The sequence below is a fragment of the Oncorhynchus keta genome, chromosome 6 (assembly GCF_023373465.1).
Source record: "Oncorhynchus keta strain PuntledgeMale-10-30-2019 chromosome 6, Oket_V2, whole genome shotgun sequence".
Lineage (NCBI taxonomy): Eukaryota > Metazoa > Chordata > Actinopteri > Salmoniformes > Salmonidae > Oncorhynchus > Oncorhynchus keta.
In genome coordinates, this window is record NC_068426.1 from 36,962,373 (window position 1) to 36,983,656 (window position 21,284).

General features: G+C 46.0%; 1 protein-coding gene across 2 annotated transcripts in view; it reads left to right on the top strand.

The window, feature by feature from the left end:
* Positions 1-226: 226 nt before the first annotated feature.
* Positions 227-21,284, top strand: part of LOC118385470 (ceramide transfer protein-like) — a 35,191-nt gene continuing 14,133 nt past the window's right edge. For both annotated transcript variants that reach the window (XM_035772620.2, XM_035772621.2), the window contains exons 1-3: positions 227-868; positions 3,496-3,630; positions 19,913-20,029. In XM_035772620.2, the coding sequence (XP_035628513.2) occupies positions 752-868; positions 3,496-3,630; positions 19,913-20,029 (369 nt within the window). In that variant the 5' untranslated portion in view covers positions 227-751. The remainder of the gene's footprint in view (positions 869-3,495; positions 3,631-19,912; positions 20,030-21,284) is intronic.

Consider the following 21,284-nt stretch of genomic DNA (forward strand, 5'->3'; position numbering starts at 1 on the left):
GCTTTATCGTGGCCAGGTTGCAGTTGTAAATGAGAACTTGTTCTCAACTGGCCTACCTGGTTAAGTAAATGTGAATAAATAAAACAAATTATAATAATAATAATAATAATAATTACTGTATGCAGTACACGAAGGAGGGGCTTGCTTTATTTTTCGGGAATAGTTTAAGTGACGTCACCCCCAGCAGCCAGCGCCCCTTCCACCCAAGCCCTAACACGCTCTCCACTCGGGTTCTCCAGGCGTGTACATGGTGCTTAGTAGAGCTGTCAGCCGCAATAGAAATACACATCTACTGGTATAGAGCGTTTTTTTTTTTTGTCGTCGTAGTAAAGTAGGGATTACATTACCAAATCAGTTCGAATGTCGACATTCTTTATTTAAACGAGCTCCTCGTGTTTTGAGTATTTCAAACGGGTCCCGCTAGAAGGAGCAACATAAAAGGGGCGGGTGCGATTCATTACTGGCTCCAGTCCTGTGCAACACCTCAGCTAATCTGACGTTACAGTCTGGTGAGACATACTGTCACTGAGCCTGCCAGGTGAAGAGCTCATTTGGACGAACACTAGCGATGAAATAATTATTTACGGCATTTTTATAGCTATATGTGTCTTTCCTAACACCGAGGTGTCACGCGGGTGATATTGCGCTGTCAATTATTTGACTTTCTTTTAAAAAAAAATTTATATCTGTATTTATTCCATTGGCTGTTGGATAACATTAGCTTGTTAGCAAGATAGCTAGTTAAACAACAATGTCGGATAACCAGAGCTGGAATTCTTCGGGTTCCGATGAAGACGTGGAGACGTCGGAATCGGGAGTCGGGCAGCCAGTTGTTGGTGTCGCGGAGCTCGGTGGAATCATCAGCAAGGTAACTTTAACGTCTAAGCTGGTTTTAGGCTCACTCCCCCTCTTCATAAGATACAAAAATGAAACAGGTTGATGATTTTGAGGGTACTTAGCCCACATCCGTACTGGCGAAGCGTTGGTTTCCCCCTCTGTTCGCACAGAGCCAACTGTGGTCGAATGTAACCGCTGAAAGGCGTCACATTAAATGTTTTCAATAGCTAACTAAGCCTTATAGAATCAGGTATTGCCTGATTGATCTAATTGAAAACTGTGTGTGTGGGGTTGTCATTCTAAAGAGATTGTATGCCTGACCTGCTAACCCGAGCATGTTGAGAGCAGAATCATGTAATTAATACAACGGGTTTGGAATCTCTAACCCTGACAATTTGACTGGTAAACTCATGGGTACACTTGCAATGGCTGCCTGGTATTTCCATGGTAATGTAGAATGTTCATTTAAATGATGCTAACTAATGTGGCTCATGCGATGGAATGTATACTGAACCAAAATATAAACGTTACATGTAAAGTGTTGGTCCCATGTTTCATGAGCTGAAATAAAAGATCCCAGACATGTTCCATAAGCACAACAAGCTTATTTCTCTGAGCTTTCTCTTTCTCTCATTTCTCCTTTGCCAAGATAATCCATTCACCTGACAGGTGTGGCATGGCAATAAGCTGATTTAATGGCATGATCAATACACAGGTGCACCTTGTGCTGGGGACAATAAAAGGCCACTCTAAAATGTACAGTTTTGTCACAACACAATGCCACAAGATGTCTCGTGTTTTCAGGGAGTGTACAATTGGTATGCTGACTCCAGGAATGTCCATCAGATCTGTTGCCAGAGAATTGAATGTTAATTTCTCAACCATAAGCTGCCTCCAATGTCGTTTTTAGAGTATTTGGCAGTACGTCCAACCGGCCTCACAACTACAGACCATGTATAACGTAGCCAGCCCAAGACCTCCACATTCGGCTTCACCTGCGGGATCGTCTGAGACCAGCCACCCAGACAGCTAATATATCTGTGGGTTTGCACAAACACAAAATTAATGCACAAACTGTCAGACGCAGTCTCAGGGAAGTTCATCTGGTTCTCGTCGTCCTCACCAGGGTCTTGACCTGACTGCAGTTCGGCGTCGTAACTGACTTCAGAGGGTAAATGCACTAACTGACTTCAGAGGGTAAATGCTCTGACTTCAGAGGGTAAATTCTCACCTTCGATGGCCGCTGGAGAAGTGTGCTCTTCACTGATGAATCCCAGTTTCAACTGTACCAGGCAGATGGCAGACAGCGTGTATGGCGTCGTGTGGGCGAGCGGTTTGCTGATGTCAACATTGTGAACAGAGTGCCCCATGCTGGGGTTATGGTATGGACAGGCATAAGCTACACACAAGGAAAACGATTGCATTTTATCGATGGCAATTTGAATGCACAGAGATACTGTGACGAGATCCTGAGGCCCATTAATCCGCTACCATCACCTCATGTTTCAGCGTGATAATGCACGGCCCATGTCGCAAGGATCTGTACACAATTCCTGGAAGCTGAAAATCGCCACGGTTCTTCCATGGCCTGCATACTCACCAGACATGTCACCCATGGAGCATGTTTGGGATGCTCTGGATCGACATGTACGACAGCGTGTTCCAGTTCCCGCCAATATCCAGTATCCATTGAAGAGGAGAGGGACAACATTCCGCAGGCCACAATCAACAGTCTGATCAACTCTATGCGAAGGCAAGGTGTCCCACAGTATGAGGCAAATGGTGGTCACTAGATACTGACTGGTTTAATGATCGAGTTGAAAGATGACAATGGGATTCTAATATACCATAACTCTGCAAAACTGGGACCAGCGTTGCTAGTTAGCAGCGTTGCTAGTAGTTATCAATAAAGGTCCAATAAATGTGTATTTTCTAACGCTGCAAAATGGAATTATTACTTTGTCTTAACCCGTATATTTTTTTAGACCTAGCCTAGTATGGGTGCACATAACAATGGCCGTCAGTCTTCCCATTATGCCATCATTGAGTTGAATGGGGATAACCATTCTATTTCTATGGCTTGGGAGATTATTGCACATCGTCATTTTAAACTCACTCGCACGGTCATAGTGAGCCCCTTACACATGATACATGAGTTTTAGATGGATGAACATTACATTCCTTATATTCTCTTGTTTTTATACAGCTGTGTGTGTGTGTGTGTGTGTGTGAGAAAGAGATTGTGTGAGTGCTTGCCACAGATTGTAACCTCAGATTGTTGCCACAGTAGAAGATTGTATCAAAACATTTAGTTAAGAATCGGATATGAATGTGGATGTTATAGACTTAACCAATGAGCTCAAAGCACAGTAAGTTTATGGTTTGAGTGTTCCACTGGCTATCCTAATCACGACTCTCCCTTCCTAGTGTTTCATCACCTACTACCCGTTGTGTGATTTGAAATGGTTGTTTTCATCCAATTCAAATGTCTCATTTAATGGGGGGGGTTTCTCATATTGCTTGAATTGTCAGTGTTTCTGTTGTGGCCAACTAATGTGTCCCAAACTATCGTGCGCATCCTCATAACATTATCACTTTGTAAATTCCTCCCTCATAGTGAGGTAACTTTTTTAAAAATTGTACGTTCTCTCCCTTCAGTGGACTAACTACATCCACGGCTGGCAGGATCGCTGGGTGGTCCTGAAGAACAACACTCTGAGCTACTACAAGTCTCAGGACGAGAGAGAGTTCGGCTGCAGAGGGTCCCTGTGTCTCAGCAAGGCTGTCATCACTGTGAGTATGCTACCCTGTTCTATAGACCAGTGGTTCCCAACCTGAGGCGGGCCCCCTAGCAGGGTTCTACCCTGACCTTTAAAAAAAGAAGGGGGAGGAAAAAAGGGGGGGAAAAATTACTACAAGGCGCACGAGTGCGTTTTAAGTTGAAAAATGTAGGCGCGCGTAAAGAAATTTAGGAGCACAATGAAAAATATTTGAGGTAATAATTGGTTGCGCCTAAATGAGAATTCCAGGTCACACAGCAAAATATTTTGGCGCATATGCTAATAAAATGGTTGTACTGTGTGTGGGGGGGTAGGCGGGGGGGAAATGGTAGTGCATCAGCTGCCTTCCTCTTGTCATGTCAGTCATTGCAGACCTTAGAGAGCTATTTATAACTTGTATAAATGTCCAGATCAATTAGCCCATGTCAGCTAATGTTTTTAGCCCATTGCTTCTGTTGTAATGTTTGAGTCACATGAAATTCCAAAATGTTTGAAATTAGCTTTGTTGGCTGGTGGGATGTTCCCCAATGATGGAGGGGGGTCTGGCTCAGTCAGATGCTTGTATGCTCAGTCAGATTATATGCAACGCAGGACACGCTAGATAATATCTAGTAATATCATCAACCATGTGTAGTTAACTCGTGATTATGATTGATTGTTTTTTATAAGATAAGTTTAATGCTAGCTAGCAACTTACCTTGGCTTACTGCATTCGCGTAACAGGCAGTCTCCTTGTGGAGTGCAACGAGAGAGAGGCAGGTCGTTATTGCATTGGACTAGTTAACTGTAAGGTTGCAAGATTGGATCCCCCGAGCTGACAATGTGAAAATCTGTAGTTCTGCCCCTGAACAAGGCAGTTAACCCACCGTTCCTAGGCTGTCATTACAAGTAAGAATGTGTTCTTAATTGACTTGCCTTGTTAAATAAAGGTATAAAAATTAAACGGCAAATCGGCGCCCCAAAATACAGATTTCTGATTGTTATGCAAACTTGAAATCGGCCCTAATTAATCGGCCATTCCGATTAATCGGTCGATCTCTAGTAGAGATGGTGCCAGCCAAGCAAAGATTAGGGGCACAGTGGTATCTCCTGACTCAAGCTGCCTGCCAAGTCAACACACACACAGCAGGGCACAGCGCAACGTGTGGAAGTGCGTTTGGGTCAGAGAATGACATGACATGTCTGGCGCTGTGCCAAGATCACAATTCAGCACATACTTCTGAGCTCTTGTTTATTTCTGACTCCAGTTGAATTAGTGGGTATGTGAATGATCTGGAAGTGGTATTTTATGGACAGCGTAACAAGCTAGTGAGGGATCAGCTATTGACAACGACATACATTTTACACGCACTCTGAGATGTGCATTGGATCCAAAATGTGCCCTCTTAATCAACTGAGGAAAAACTAGCTACCAAAAGCATCTCATGGCTCAAGTTCATCGTTATAATCATATGGTTCTAAAGATTAACTTCAACTTAAGATGCCCTTGGGGAACTGGGCCCAGAGCTAAAGCTGAGTGTATGACTGAGCAGAAGAAACTGTTTTCATTTAAAAACAAAAACAACACAACTCCTGATTGCGACTTAGTGCTGGAGGGTTAGTAGCTCATCAGGTGACTGCTGGTTTCAACACACCACTCTGAGCTGGGATAAACTTAAGCCCTACTGAGACCTACTCAGATCCTTTCACAATGCGTCCTTCCTTCCTCCCTTCCTCCCTTCCTTGAACTAATCACTGATCTAAGGCTTAGATTCAATCAGATCGAGCGTTAACCGGCGATAGCCAACACAAGCATAGCTGATGTTTTGGCAGTGTTGGTGGTTTAACTGTGTTGGCGCTGTCAAATTTATGAGCAGCTGCTCTTGTGATTGTCATGAAGCTGCACCCGTCCCACTCGCCTCAGAAGTTAAGAATGAGAAAGTGACAACTATAGGCCTATAGAAATAATGATGCGAAAATGGAAAATCTTTAAGCGAAATAATTAGGATTTCTATCAGCCTAATTGAGGTGTAGATTACATCTCACATTCCCGTGTTTGGACCTCAAACGAGGGGAAATGGGATTTCTCTTAATGCAACCCCGTGCAGCCAATGGCAATGTCCATTTTAGGTATAACACCGGGAGCCACTTGTGGATTTGACAGCTCTGACACAGTTCCGACACTGCCAAAACAACCACTCTGCCTGCGGGTGTCGTCTCATGTAGATCTAGCCCTAACACTATTTGATCACGGCAAGGGGGAAAACTATCATAGCTTTTACCAATCTAGTCATGTCATCCACTGACCATAGCAGGATGATGACACGAATGGGGGGGGGGAAAAATAATGGGTTCAAAGGTCAGGTTGTCATGGTAACTGATGAACGTTGAAGACTGATTCTTCAGGGCTTTGAACCCTGTGAACCGTCACTGTCCTGTAACTGGCAGCTCAGTGGTTTGCCAAGCACATTATCATATCCCACCACCGTGTGTACACACACACACACACAGCAGGATGAATGAGTGACTGTTCCCGGACTGGTCAGAGTGGTCAATCCATTCAATCTGTATTTATTCAGCTTCATCCATTCTCTACCACTGTAAATATTAACTTCCACTGTGTGTGTAATTTAGTCTATGTTCCAGACCTGGGGAGCAAACTTTCCATAACGGAAGCTTCCATTTGATCATAAGAAATCAACAGTGGAAACAAACAAAACTAAAATGTTAGTGTGTGAGAGAGGCACTCGTCAGTAGGGCTGTCCCTGACAAAAAAACATGTTTAACCTTATTTTTCCCCATATAGACACACACCCAATGTGTTTGAATAAAATCAACTACATTTTTATTTTACCTTTATTTAACCAGGCAAGTCAGTTAAGAACAAATTCTTATTTTCAATTACGGCCTAGGAACAGTGGGTTAACTGCCTGTTCAGGGGCAGAACGACAGATTTGTACCTTGTCAGCTCGGGGATTTGAACTTGCAACCTTTCGTTTACTAGTCCAACGCTCTAACCACTAGGCTACACTGCCAGTATGCACTGAGCTTGTCTGATGCTTTAAGCATACTGATATATTAACTAACTAAGATGCACAAATGACTCAAGAACCAGCCCGATAGTCACACTGTTAAAAATGTTTTACAGCGAGTGCCTGTGTGGCTGGCGCACGTTGTCTCGCTCTCCTCCCTACTGCATTGAAAAAGCACCACAGCAAGTGTTTGTGCTGAAGCTCAACATTTCAGCCATTTAGTTTCTTACTTGTTTCTGACTGAAAGGTTATTTGTTTAGGAAAACCATTCCCTCAACCCTTGCTCTCTTCATGTGATATGTATGCATTGCATGCATGTGACCAATAGGCTATAGATCAAGGCCCTATCATGATCACATCAATAAATTGGTTATAACCAAACTCCGAATACAGTAACAAGTGACAGCAAAATGGATGTAGAGGACGTGAAAAAGAAACTCAAAGCGGGCAAATGTTTACTGGTTGCTCAGGAGGGAAAGGGGATGTCAGATGTGTGAAAGAGCCTGGGCGCGAACCCAGAGCCTGGGCACGAACCCAGAGTTTCTGGTGGCACAGCTAGCACTGCAGCGCCCTAGACCACTGCGCCACCCGGGAGGCCCTTTTTTGCAGCCTTTTAATTAAGAATTCTAGTACAGTTAAATAGTTAACACATGGACGCAGCGGTCTAAGGCACTGCATCTCAGTGCAAGAGTCGTCACTACAGACACCTTGGTTCGAATCCAGGCTGTATCACAACCGGACGTGATTGGGAGACCCATAGGACGGCACACAATTGGCCAAATGGGTTCAGCCCTACTCTCCAGGCAGTGGAGGACGGTTGGCAGTCAGGACAATTGGGTTCCCAGTTATTGTGACCAGGATCTAATACAATCTACTGCTCTCAGCTCTATTCAATTGAACTGATTCCATTTAGTCTGGAATACGCCGGCTTTTTCTCACTCGGTCTCCCTCTACCTCTATATGTCCCGTTCTATATACGTCTCTCTTTTATGTGTATATAATATCTGCTCTTGCTACTCTGCATGTGGCTCTGGCGTACTCCCCTTGCCTTGAAATCACTGAGTGACTCCCAAAGAAGGTTCACACTCCCCTGTTACACAAAGTGTGTCTGTCTGTCACGCTCACTGAAGTGGAAGATGTCTGTTGCTTTGCCTGAGGCTGGTTCGGCAGGCAAAATATATATATATACACACACATTGTCATTCTCCAGTGCTCAGTGATTGTCACTTGTGAGGTTAGGACATGCAGAAATGTGGCTTTACTTCCCTGTCAGTGTTAATAGACATGTTATCATGTCACAGAAAGACACCGAGGTAGGTAGATGTGTGTGTGTGTGTGTGTGTGTGTGTGAGAGAGGTCACAGGCTTCCGCTTCAGATGAAATCGCATCGTGCAGTGTGTGTCCGTTCCCCGAGGGAAGCAGAGAAAACAAAGATGAAAGAAACAACCCCAGGGGAAGAGGGAGAAACTCATAGAGGGGGCTGACAATGGGTCTGTCTGCTGTCTCCGTTGCTGCTCTGCACCGATTCAATGAGCCGTGTTGGCCTAGCTTTTTTTTTTATCCCCCCTCTCTGTGTGTGTGTGTGGTAAATCAGAGATTTGAGCCAGTATATCGGTTGAGTGGTCAAGCAGCACAGATCCTTGTGGATCTGCAGCATGGGCAGTTGTCTAATTCTCACTCTCGTCCTTTGCTCTCTCTCACTCATTATTTTCCCTCCCGTTCTCTCTCTCCTATATTCCTCTCTCATTCAGTGGGGGGTTTTGACGTTCAGTTGAATGCTATTAAAACGTGACTGCTCATTGTCAGGCCACTGCTGAAGGTGTCTGCATGCATCATGGCATTTCTTCTTGAGGCAGGCTGAAGTCGGTAGCCGAACTCTACGCCCATTCGTCTGTGATTGGTCAACAGTAAGGATTTTTCAGTAAAGTCTTTGTCATTCTTTTTCGTGCACATTTTTTTTTCATTTAGAAATACTACACCAAACATCTTGTAAAATTGTCCAACTAAGATCTCGCAAAACAACGTCAAAGCTCAAGAATTCTGAAATTTGTCTGACTATTTTGAGGAAGTTTGTACTGGCTATGGCGTCTCTCAATAGACAAAACGTACTATTGCCGTTTTTTTTTTCTTCAGGTTTTTGAAGCAAATGTCTTTTAAGGGAGTATGCAAGCACACTTGATCGCATAGCCGAACTGAAGCATGCTGACTCCTTTAGCCAGTGCAAACGACTGAACAGAGAGTGTGTGTTGGTCAACCAGTTTCTGTTGGAACTGAAACCGGAGTTGCTCAAGCCCACTTGAGCCTGCTGTCCTGGCACGCACGCACCCATTCCGTCCGCTCGACATTGAGGATGAATTTGAAGGAAGCACCTTTCCTGTTGTCACTCTCGCTTTTCATAGCCTTACTAGAAAAGCAAACGTGAAAATAGTCATGTAAATATTACAGCCATTCAACTAATATTGCATAATAATTCCGTTATATGCAGCCACTGACTGGATGATTTTGGCTTATTTAAAATATATATATATATATATATACTGCTCAAAAAAAATAAAGGGAACACTAAACTACGCTGACAGACACAGCAAACCTTCTTGCCACAGCTCGCATTGATGTGTCATCCTGGATGAGCTGCACTACCTCAGCCACTTGTGTGGGTTGTAGACTCCATCTCATGCTACCACTAGAGTGAAAGCACCGCCAGCATTCAAAAGTGACCAAAACATCAGCCAGGAAGCATAGGAACTGAGAAGTGGTCTGTGGTCACCACCTGCAGAACCACTCCTTTATTGGGGGTGTCTTGCTAAATGCCTATAATTTACACCTGTTGTCTATTCCATTTGCACAACAGCATGTGAAATTTGTCAATCAGTGTTGCTTCCTAAGTGGACAGTTTGATTTCACAGAAGTGTGATTAACTTGGAGTTACGTTGTGGTGTTTAAGTGTTCCCTTTATTTTTTTGAGCAGTGTATTTGAGTGGTCCATTTGTTGTTTTTTTCCCCCAGGACAATGGGGAATAAAATGTGTTTGTGTTTTAGGAGTTTACCCTGGATAAGATGACAACAAAAGGACACTTTAGGTAGCCTTGCTTGTAGGAGCGTTGGGCCAGTAACCGAAAGGTTGCTGGATCGAATCCCCGAGCTGACAAGGTAAAAATGTAATTCTACCTCTGAGCAAGGCAGTTAACCCACTGTTCCCCAGGCGCCGAAGACGAGGTTGTCGATTAAAGGCAGGCAGCCCCCCGCACCTCTGATTCAGAGAGGTTAAATGCGGAAGACACATTTCAGTTGAAGGAATTCACTTATCCAACTGACTAGGTATCCCCCTCTCCCTTTTAAGGATCAATTCCTCAGTTCAAAAGGCTGGCGAGTAGCCTAGAGCCCGAAAGTAGTAGACCTGGCCTTTAGCCTCGTCACTCAGAAAGCCACTAGCATCCATTATTTGCTCCAGATTTAGCTTCAGCTCTCCTCTCCTCTCCACTCCCCTCGGGGGCTTGGAAACAGACCACACAATGGGGAGGGTCTGTTGATTTGGTTCAATCTCTCTTTCTCTCTCATTCCCTCGCTCGTTCTCCTTCCTCTCTCGTTCTTTCTCTCTCTCTCATATGTTCTTTGGTTCTCTTCCTCTCACATTCTTTCTTTCCTTCTCTCTTTCGCTATTTTTCTTTTTTCTGACATTGTTTTTCTCGTACTTTCTTTCCTCCTTTCACTCGTTCTATCTTCTACCTCTCTACATCCCCTTTTTTCTCGTTCTTTTTTTCTCTCGTTCTCATGTTTTTTTTCTTTCTCGCTCTTGTTCTGCTTTGCACTCTACCTTTTTTCTCCTTCCCCCTCTCTATACATCCATCTCCCCTTCTGACTCAATGCATATTTGATAAAAACCAAGGCCATTGCCAGTGATACTCTGAGGAAGGATGGCAAAGCAGAGGTCAAGAGAGTTGACAAATGTCAATGTGTGCAAATTAAGTCTTCTCTCTGCCTACCTCAAACCCTTCAGCCTATTTATGTTGCTATTGCAGAAGGAAGCTATTTGATGGGTTTCATCTGTCCAATGAATGGCTGAATCTGTTTTATTCAGTAATATTGTAGTTTTAGGGTGATTGGGGAGGAATTGGAAGGGGCAGGGGCAATCAGGGTTGATTTTCAAGGGTTTACTAAGAGAGATTGGAGGGTAGTATGGAAGAAAAGAGAGGGAGACAGAGACCAACAGAGAGCCGGAACGAAAGACGGGCTATGGGGGAGGTGTTGAAAGTGTTAGAAAGTGTTAGTTGAAACAGGAAATGGGTCTCTTCCTCCGGTCTGGTTCTCATGACATCCTGTGGGCTGATATCACAGGAGACGAGTCGTCTCTGGCCCGCTGTCCTATTTTAAAAATGTATTTCACCTTTATTTAACCAGGTAGGCTAGTTGAGAACACCTTTATTTAACCAGGTAGGCTAGTTGAGAACACCTTTATTTAACCAGGTAGGCTAGTTGAGAACACCTTTATTTAACCAGGTAGGCTAGTTGAGAACAAGTTCTCATTTACAACTGCAACCTGGCCAAGATAAATCAAGCAGTGCGACATAAACAACAACACAGATTTACACATGGAATAAACAAACATGCAGTCAATAATACAATCGAAAAGGTCTATATACAGTGTATGCACTGTATATAGACAGTCCCGCCCTATCCTGCCCTCTCTCGTCCCTATCCTGCCCTCTCTCGTCCCTATCCTGCCCTCTCTCGTCCCTATCCTGCCCTCTCTCGTCCCTATCCTGCCCTCTCTCGTCCCTATCCTGCCCTCTCTCGTCCCTATCCTGCCCTCTCTCGTCCCTAACCTGCCCTCTCTCGTCCCTAACCTGCCCTCTCTCGTCCCTAACCTGCCCTCTCTCGTCCCTAACCTGCCCTCTCTCGTCCCTAACCTGCCCTCTCTCGTCCCTAACCTGCCCTCTCTCGTCCCTAACCTGCCCTCTCTCGTCCCTATCCTGCCCTCTCTCGTCCCTATCCTGCCCTCTCTCGTCCCTAACCTGCCCTCTCTCGTCCCTAACCTGCCCTCTCTCGTCCCTAACCTGCCCTCTCTCGTCCCTAACCTGCCCTCTCTCGTCCCTAACCTGCCCTCTCTCGTCCCTAACCTGCCCTCTCTCGTCCCTAACCCATCCTGCCCTCTCTCGTCCCTAACCTGCCCTCTCTCGTCCCTATCCTGCCCTCTCTCGTCCCTATCCTGCCCTCTCTCGTACCTAACCTGCCCTCTCTCGTACCTAACCTGCCCTCTCTCGTACCTAACCTGCCCTCTCTCGTACCTAACCCATCCTGCCCTCTCTCGTACCTAACCCATCCTGCCCTCTCTCGTCCCTAACCTGCCCTCTCTCGTCCCTAACCTGCCCCTCTCTCGTCCCTAACCTGCCCTCTCTCGTCCCTAACCTGCCCTCTCTCGTCCCTAACCTGCCCCCTCTCGTCCCTAACCCATCCTGCCCCCTCTCGTCCCTAACCCATCCTGCCCTCTCTCGTCCCTATCCTGCCCTCTCTCGTCCCTATCCTGCCCTCTCTCGTCCCTAACCTGCCCCTCTCTCGTCCCTAACCCGTCCTGCCCTCTCTCGTCCCTAACCCATCCTGCCCCCTCTCGTCCCTAACCCATCCTGCCCCCTCTCGTCCCTAACCCATCCTGCCCTCTCTCGTCCCTAACCCATCCTGCCCCCTCTCGTCCCTAACCCATCCTGCCCTCTCTCGTCCCTATCCTGCCCTCTCTCGTCCCTATCCTGCCCTCTCTCGTCCCTAACCTGCCCTCTCTCGTCCCTAACCTGCCCTCTCTCGTCCCTAACCCATCCTGCCCCCTCTCGTCCCTAACCCATCCTGCCCTCTCTCGTCCCTAACCCATCCTGCCCTCTCTCGTCCCTAACCCATCCTGCCCTCTCTCGTCCCTATCCTGCCCTCTCTCGTCCCTATCCTGCCCTCTCTCGTCCCTATCCTGCCCTCTCTCGTCCCTAACCTGCCCTCTCTCGTCCCTAACCTGCCCTCTCTCGTCCCTAACCTGCCCTCTCTCGTCCCTAACCTGCCCTCTCTCGTCCCTAACCTGCCCTCTCTCGTCCCTAACCTGCCCTCTCTCGTCCCTAACCTGCCCTCTCTCGTCCCTAACCTGCCCTCTCTCGTCCCTAACCTGCCCTCTCTCGTCCCTAACCTGCCCTCTCTCGTCCCTATCCTGCCCTCTCTCGTCCCTATCCTGCCCTCTCTCGTCCCTATCCTGCCCTCTCTCGTCCCTATCCTGCCCTCTCTCGTCCCTATCCTGCCCTCTCTCGTCCCTAACCTGCCCTCTCTCGTCCCTAACCTGCCCTCTCTCGTCCCTAACCTGCCCTCTCTCGTCCCTAACCCATCCTGCCCTCTCTCGTCCCTAACCCATCCTGCCCTCTCTCGTCCCTATCCTGCCCTCTCTCGTACCTAACCTGCCCTCTCTCGTCCCTAACCCATCCTGCCCTCTCTCGTCCCTATCCTGCCCTCTCTCGTCCCTAACCTGCCCTCTCGTCCCTAACCTGCCCTCTCTCGTCCCTAACCTGCCCTCTCTCGTCCCTAACCCATCCTGCCCTCTCTCGTCCCTATCCTGCCCTCTCTCGTACCTAACCTGCCCTCTCTCGTACCTAACCTGCCCTCTCTCGTACCTAACCTGCCCTCTCTCGTCCCTAACCCATCCTGCCCTCTCTCGTCCCTAACCCATCCTGCCCTCTCTCGTACCTATCCTGCCCTCTCTCGTACCTAACCTGCCCTCTCTCGTACCTAAGCTGCCCTCTCTCGTCCCTAACCCATCCTGCCCTCTCTCGTCCCTAACCCATCCTGCCCTCTCTCGTCCCTAACCCATCCTGCCCTCTCTCGTCCCTATCCTGCCCCCTCTCTCGTCCCTATCCTGCCCTCTCTCGTACCTAACCTGCCCTGCCCTCTCTCGTCCCTAACCTGCCCTGCCCTCTCTCGTCCCTAACCTGCCCTGCCCTCTCTCGTCCCTAACCCATCCTGCCCTCTCTCGTACCTATCCTGCCCTCTCTCGTACCTATCCTGCCCTCTCTCGTACCTATCCTGCCCTCTCTCGTACCTATCCTGCCCTCTCTCGTCCCTATCCTGCCCTCTCTCGTCCCTATCCTGCCCTCTCTCGTCCCTAACCTGCCCTCTCTCGTCCCTAACCTGCCCTCTCTCGTCCCTAACCTGCCCTCTCTCGTCCCTAACCTGCCCTCTCTCGTCCCTAACCTGCCCTCTCTCGTCCCTAACCTGCCCTCTCTCGTCCCTAACCCATCCTGCCCTCTCTCGTCCCTAACCCATCCTGCCCTCTCTCGTCCCTAACCCATCCTGCCCTCTCTCGTCCCTAACCCATCCTGCCCTCTCTCGTCCCTAACCCATCCTGCCCTCTCTCGTCCCTAACCCATCCTGCCCTCTCTCGTCCCTAACCCATCCTGCCCTCTCTCGTCCCTATCCTGCCCTCTCTCGTCCCTATCCTGCCCTCTCTCGTCCCTATCCTGCCCTCTCTCGTCCCTATCCTGCCCTCTCTCGTCCCTATCCTGCCCTCTCTCGTCCCTAACCTGCCCTCTCTCGTCCCTATCCTGCCCTCTCTCGTCCCCATCCTGCCCTCTCTCGTCCCTATCCTGCCCTCTCTCGTCCCTATCCTGCCCTCTCTCGTCCCTATCCTGCCCTCTCTCGTCCCTATCCTGCCCTCTCTCGTCCCTAACCCATCCTGCCCTCTCTCGTCCCTAACCCATCCTGCCCTCTCTCGTCCCTATCCTGCCCTCTCTCGTCCCTAACCTATCCTGCCCTCTCTCGTCCCTAACCCATCCTGCCCTCTCTCGTTATAGTCTTCTTTTCCCCAGTGACCCCACCCATCTACCCTTTTAGGGTTTGAGTTTTTGTACCAGAACACAGATTTATGCTCAGTGTTGTTGTATACACCGCAGTAATACTGTCTGTGAAATGCTGGCAGTCTTGTTCATATATGTAGATATGTGGTGGGCTGTTTAGATTGGTTTCTCTTAGGGATGTTAACAGTTTACGGTTAATTGGTTAGATGCCGAAAATACATTTGAGCGTCAAGCTTATTGGTCTATAGGATAATTTGCATAATTGAGTGGAATTAAATTGATGCGTGTTTTGTTAGTTAATCATGTAAATTATTTATGACATTCGCACAGCATGTGTTACAGAACCCAGGAGCTGAATAATATCACTTGTCGGAGAGTACAGCTCTCAAACAGCTGGATGCTTCTGGAGTAGAAAGTGTTCTTATTCGAAGCCCAGTCATTGTGCAACAATTCTAAATGCAATCGCATGTTAAAAACAGGTTGGGCCGGCCGCTTCAACAGCACAATGGGGAGTTTGTCTTTCGAAAGAGAGGCGTGAAAGAGGCCTCAGCCTGAAACCTGTCCTTTAGAAGTTTCAGGACTCCTCCCTGCATGCTTCAGACAGAACTTTAAAGAGAACGTTGGAGGAGAGGGTACCTAAGTATTCACTCGCGTGTTTATGTCCGTCAGCTGAGAGATCCACTCTTTGCCTGAAATCAAATTTTATGTCACATACACATGTTTAGCAGATGTTAATGCGAGTGTAGCGAAATGCTCTTTGCATCTTCCAGAGGAATGAGTGTTTATTTTAACCCTGCTTCCCAGTATACCCTCCCAGTTTACCCACGCCCGGCAGCCCATTCCAAGGAGCCCTCTCACCACCGTCTCCCATTCCTAGCACCCTAGAGTAGGCTTGGGCGGAATATCGTCTTTAGGGATATTTGAAAATAGCCACAATGTTTTTTTATTTTTATACCGTCAATACTGTTAACTATTTCGTTTATGTTTTTCAGTACATTTTCATGTTTGTAGCTACTTTTTAAGTAAATACTTGCAGTCAATATGTGTGCAATATGTAAGGAGATTGCGTTCTTCATTTCACATGTCGCATTAGTTTACATTATGAAGCTTACCGTAGTTCCCCAGAACAGTTGAGCCAGTCGTGTTTGTTTGTAAATAGCACAACGGGAGGAAGCTGGATCAGATGAGTCCATTTGTGTATTTACAGGGGTTGTGTTTTATTTTGACAGTCAAGTGTTTTTCTTCAATAGAGTGATCAGAGAAGTACAACTGTAGTTTTCCTTCACGGAAAATACATTAGTGTAACACATTTGGCTGGCAGCCACACAAGTAAATGAGCTTACAATTGAAAAGGTAGGGTCTATTTAATTAAAAAAAGATGCATGGCCATCATATTTCTAATGTTTAATCGTAAAAATAATGAGACCAATATACATTTCCTAAAGTTAATCTGGCATCAGTCAGAGCGCTGTCTGCTGATGTGCCTGTTCGTGAATTCTCATCTGAGTGGAGAAGAGTAACTGAGGCACAGAATCAGTCCGATGCCGAGCAGAAATTACAATAAGAAACATTATAGATCTTTGTTTACAGAACGCAGCAAGATATTTCTTGTGCTTTTTTTTTTAACCTTTTTTTTTTTGCCCTGTGTGAAAAAACGAATTCTGCGTTAACTAGCCAGTTTAATCTTAGGGGTCGCGTTATAAGGGGACGGGGCATCGTAATGTGTTAACTTTCTGCCATGTTTGAGAAGTCAAAGCCCTTTTGGATGAGTTATCTGTACAGCTGCCACTGCCAAATTTTTGATTTCCTTACGCTCCTCCCCCGTCTTCCCCGAGCAGCAGGCGGGCTCCCGAGTGGCGCAGCGGTCTAAGGCACTGCATCGCGCTCCTAGAAGCGTCACTACAGACCCTGGTTCGATCCCAGGCTTGATCACAACCTGGCTGTGATCGGGAGTCCCATCGGGCGGCACACAATTGTCCCAGGGTTGTCCTGGTTAGGGTTTGGCCGGTGTAGGCCGTCATTTGTTCTTAACTGACTTGCCTAGCTAAATAAAGGTTGCCCTAGCGAGTCCAGACTCCAGTACTCTTCTTCCTTCAGATAAACACAATGTCTCTCGTTCACATTCACTTGTAAATGTCCAAACTCACCAAAAATAACATTCGGTAGCTCTTTAAGGTGTTTGCACCAATTTGTAAGTCGCTCTGGATAAGAGCGTCTGCTAAATGACTTAAATGTAAATGTAAATGTCTTATGTGTGTGTGTGTGTGTGTACATACTACCTCAATCAGCCTGACTAACCGTTGTCTGTATGTAGCCTCGCTACTGTATATAGCCTGTCTTTTTACTGTTTTATTTCTTTACTTGCGTCTTGTTCACCTAATACCTTTTTTTTGCACTATTGGTTAGAGCTCGTAGGTAAGCATTTCACTGTAAGGTCTACTACACCTGTTGTATTTGACGCACGTGACAAATACACTTTGATGTATAACTTTATGAGCTGGATTGCCGGTCTTTGCAATTTGTTTTTCATTTGCGCTCGTTAGCATATTTAGCTAGCAGCCTCCGTGGAAATTCATTATTACTTGTGCTAATTTTGTTAACATTCTGGTAATAGATGGCCAATGAGCTTTTTTGTCTTTTGAGGCCTCATGTGTGCTAAACACATGGTAATACCATAAATCCCGGCATGAGAGAAAGACGGTATTATGATATGAAAATCTGGATACCGCCCTAGCCTTGAGACCCCCTCTCTCCCCTCAAACACACAGGCTTTCTTTAAGGCTAGTGGTAGATTATTAGTAAAAATAGAGAACAATAAAGGACCAAGACTGCTGCCTTGCAGAATACCACACTTGACATGTTTTACATTAGAGAAGCTTCCATTAAAAAGACCCTCTGTTCTATTGGATAGATGGCTCTCAACCCATGATATGGTAGAGGATGTAAAGGCCATAACACTTAAGTTTTTCCAATAACAGACTACGGTCAATAATATCAAAGGCTACCATTACAGCTCCCACAATCTTATCAATTTCTTTCAGCCAATCATCAGTCATTTGTCAGTGCAGTACACATTGAGTGCCCTTCTCTATAAGCATGCTGAAAGTCTGAAATTGCTCACAGACGAGGTTTTGGCTAATAGTCAGTCAATCAATCACTGGGTGTCAGTTGGTGTGCGACGTGGGGCTGAGGCTACTGAGCAACACGAAGACTGGAGATTGACGTTCTGCAGTAGTTAACTTCAGTAATGGACAGCAACGTTTGAACGTGTGTTTTGTATGCCATTTACTATTGTTATTTCCCACCCAAACTGAGCATCTGGTCCTGTCCTCTCTCCCGTCTAGGTTTCAGCACAGCTAAATTAGACTCTTCCACTGAGCCCCTCCATTCTATGGAGCTGATGCTGGCTGGCTGGGCTAGAATGACTCTGCCAACTCACTAAAATAGTCCCGTTCTGCTGTGATGCACACACATTCTCTCATTCCATTAGATCTGCCAGTGTGAGGTTTGGTATTGGAAGTGGGGTGTTGTAAAATAAATTGACCATCTTACAAGGTACTAGTCTGGACGGGCTTAACATTAGTTCACGCCCAAATAAATGTGTTTTGCCATAGCTTTCCAAGAAGGTCTGAGCCTACTGTCAGTCTTTACAATTTATGTGGGATTGAGGCATGCAGATTTCTACTAAGGAATGAATTCCAGAACAGGATTTTAAAACCACTTAATTAGCCTAATGTCTGACGTTCAGGTTTTGATGGTAAATGAAGGAGCCATCATGTTGTAGCTTGGGGATCTGGACATTTACCTTACTCTCTATCGCTCGCTGTCCTAAACTGCCCTTGACCAAACCACACACACCCAGTCCCCTGGCTGTGATTAGCCCTGGTTTGTGACTTGGCTCCTAGACTCGCTTCCGTCCCTCTCCCCGCCCCTACCTGGGCTCGAACCAGGAACACATCGACAACAGCCACACTCGAAGCAGCGTTACCCATCGCTCCACAAAAGCCGCGGCCCTCAGAAGCCGCGGCCCTCAAAAGCCGCGGCCCTCAGTCTCAGAGCGAGTGACGTTTGAAACGCTATTAGCGCGCACCCAGCTGACTAGCTAGCCATTTCACATCAGTTACACCAGCCATTAGGCTGATAGGCTTGAAGTCATAAACAGCAATGTGCTTTTGAAGAGCTGCTGGCAAAATGCACGAAAGTGCTGTTTGAATGAATGCTTACGAGCCTGCTGCTGCCTACCATCGCTCAGTCAGACTGCTCTATCAAATCTTAGACTTAATTATAACATAACACACAGAAATAAGACCCTTTGGTCATTAATATGGTCGAATCCGGAAGCTAACATTTCAAAAACAAGACGTTTATTTCAGTGAAATACGGAACCGTTCGGTATTTTAACTAACAGGTGACATCCCGAAGTCTAAATATTCTTGTTACATTGCACAACCTTCCAATGTTATGTCATAATTAAGTAAAATTCTGGCAAATTAGTTCGCAATGAGCTAGGCTGCCCAAACTGTTGCATATACCCTGACTCTGCGTGCAATGAACGCAAGAGAAATGACACATTCACCTGGTTAATATTGCCTGCTAACCTGGATTTCTTTTGGCTAAATATGCACGTTTAAAAATATATACTTCTGTGTATTGATTTTAAGAAAGGCATTGGTGTTTATGGTTAGGTACAGTCGTCCAACAATTGTGCTTTTTTCAAATCATCCCCGATTATAGGACAGGACACGCTAGATAAACTAGTAATATCATCAACCATGTGAAGATGACTAGTGATTGTTTTTTTATAAGAAGTTTAATGCTAGCTAGCAACTTACCTTGGCTTCTACTGCATTTGCGTAGGCAGGCTCCTCGTGGAGTGCAACGAGAAGCAGGTGGTTAGAGCGTTGGACTAGTTAACTGTAAGGTTGCAAGATTGGATCTCCCGAGCTGACAAGATACAAATCTGTCGTTCTGCCCCTGAACAAGGCAGTTAACCCACCGTTCCTAGGCCGCCATTGACAATAAGAATGTGTTCTTAACTGACTTGCCTAGTTAAATAAAGGTATATAGAAAATAAAAATCGGCGCCCAAAAATACCAATTTCCGATTTGTTATGAAAGCTTGAAATCGGCCCTGATTTTAATCGGTCGACCTCTAGTCTGTTCACTTCTGCTGATCGGCTACTTCAAAAGCCCATTTTGTCTCTCACCTGCCTCATAAAATGGAGGATGTTCTGATTTTGAACTCTGATTTCTCTCTGCCTTTTTCCTCTTTCTTTCAATGGCCTGCTATATAAGCTACAAACACGTAATGCTTCACTGTCCGTGTGAATCGCAAAGAACTTGCTGTCTTGTGTTATTCCCAGTACTATGGCCTGTGCAATATTTTAAGTGTTTTTGTTGCTGTACATTTGATAGTTTTTCCTCCCGTTCTCTTTCCTCGCTTCGTCTCTCTCTCTCTCTCGCTCCCTCAGCCCCATGAGTTTGACGAGTGCAGGCTGGATGTCAGTGTTAACGACAGCGTGTGGTACCTGAGGGCCACAGACCCGGAACACAGACACCAATGGATCAATTCCATCGAACTACACAGGGTAAGACTTCTAATAATACACACACACACACTGGACTGTTCAATATGTCTTGGTTTTTACCTTGGCTGCATGTTTCTTATCGTCACATCTTATGTCTACCGACGAGTGCCAGGGAATAAGATATCATGTAGGTCATGGTTGCACACAGTCCGATCAGGGATGTGGTACATATACTGAACCAAAATATAACCGCAACAATATTTCATTGATTTTACTGAGTTACAGTTCATATGAGGAAATCTGTCAATTGAAATAAATTCATTAGGCCCTAATCTATGGTTTTCACATGACTTTGGATACAGACATGCATCTGGTAACAGATACCGTAAAGACATTTTGAGGGGGGTCAGTATCTGGTGTGACCACCATTTGCCTCATGCAGCACGACACATCTCCTTTGCATAGAGTTGATCAGGCTGTTGATTGTGGAATGTTGTCCCACTCCTCTTCAATGGCTGTGCGAAGTTGCTGGATATTTGCGGAAACTGGAACACGCTGTCGTACACGTCGATCCAGAGCATCCCAAACATTATTCAAACATTATTCCAAACATTATTCATGGGTGACATGGTCTGGTGGTGAGTATGCAGGCTATGGAAGAACTGGGACATTTTCAGCTTCCAGGAATTGTGTACAGATCCTTGTCATGGGGCTGCAGACCTGCCAACATGCACGCATTTTGCTTACCAACTACGCAATTCTCTGTACATGTCCGAGTTAAAAGTACGCAGAAATGAATAGGGCCTGATTTTTTTTTTAAATTGTATTTTAAACATTTTAATGAAAAATAAATCCACTGAGTAAATCTGACATCCGATTCTCGAGCTGCCATATATGCAGATGTACGGAGTTTGTGCCAACCCGACATGGAGATGAATACATCATTATTCAACGTAGCTCCCCTGTGTCTGCTTTTCCTCCTGTTTGTTGTGTTGCTGAGTTTGCCGACCCGTCATCTGTACGTAAACACATGGACAAATCCCTTATCGGCTCCGTGTGTTGTGGAAAGGTCAACGTTAGAGAACATAAGATGGACATTCAGTGGGCTCTAAAGTGACAGCAGTTCACTCACATTTGCTCGTGAAAGAAAATGAAATGAAATGCAAATACGAAAATGAACTGGTCGCATTTGTGCGCGTGTGATATATTTAATTCTGTGTCCCATTAGTTGTATTTTCCACGTAACATTGCGAGGATCACGCAACCTGATAGACTAACTAATTATGAGCCATGTCACAAAAAGCATAATGTAAAC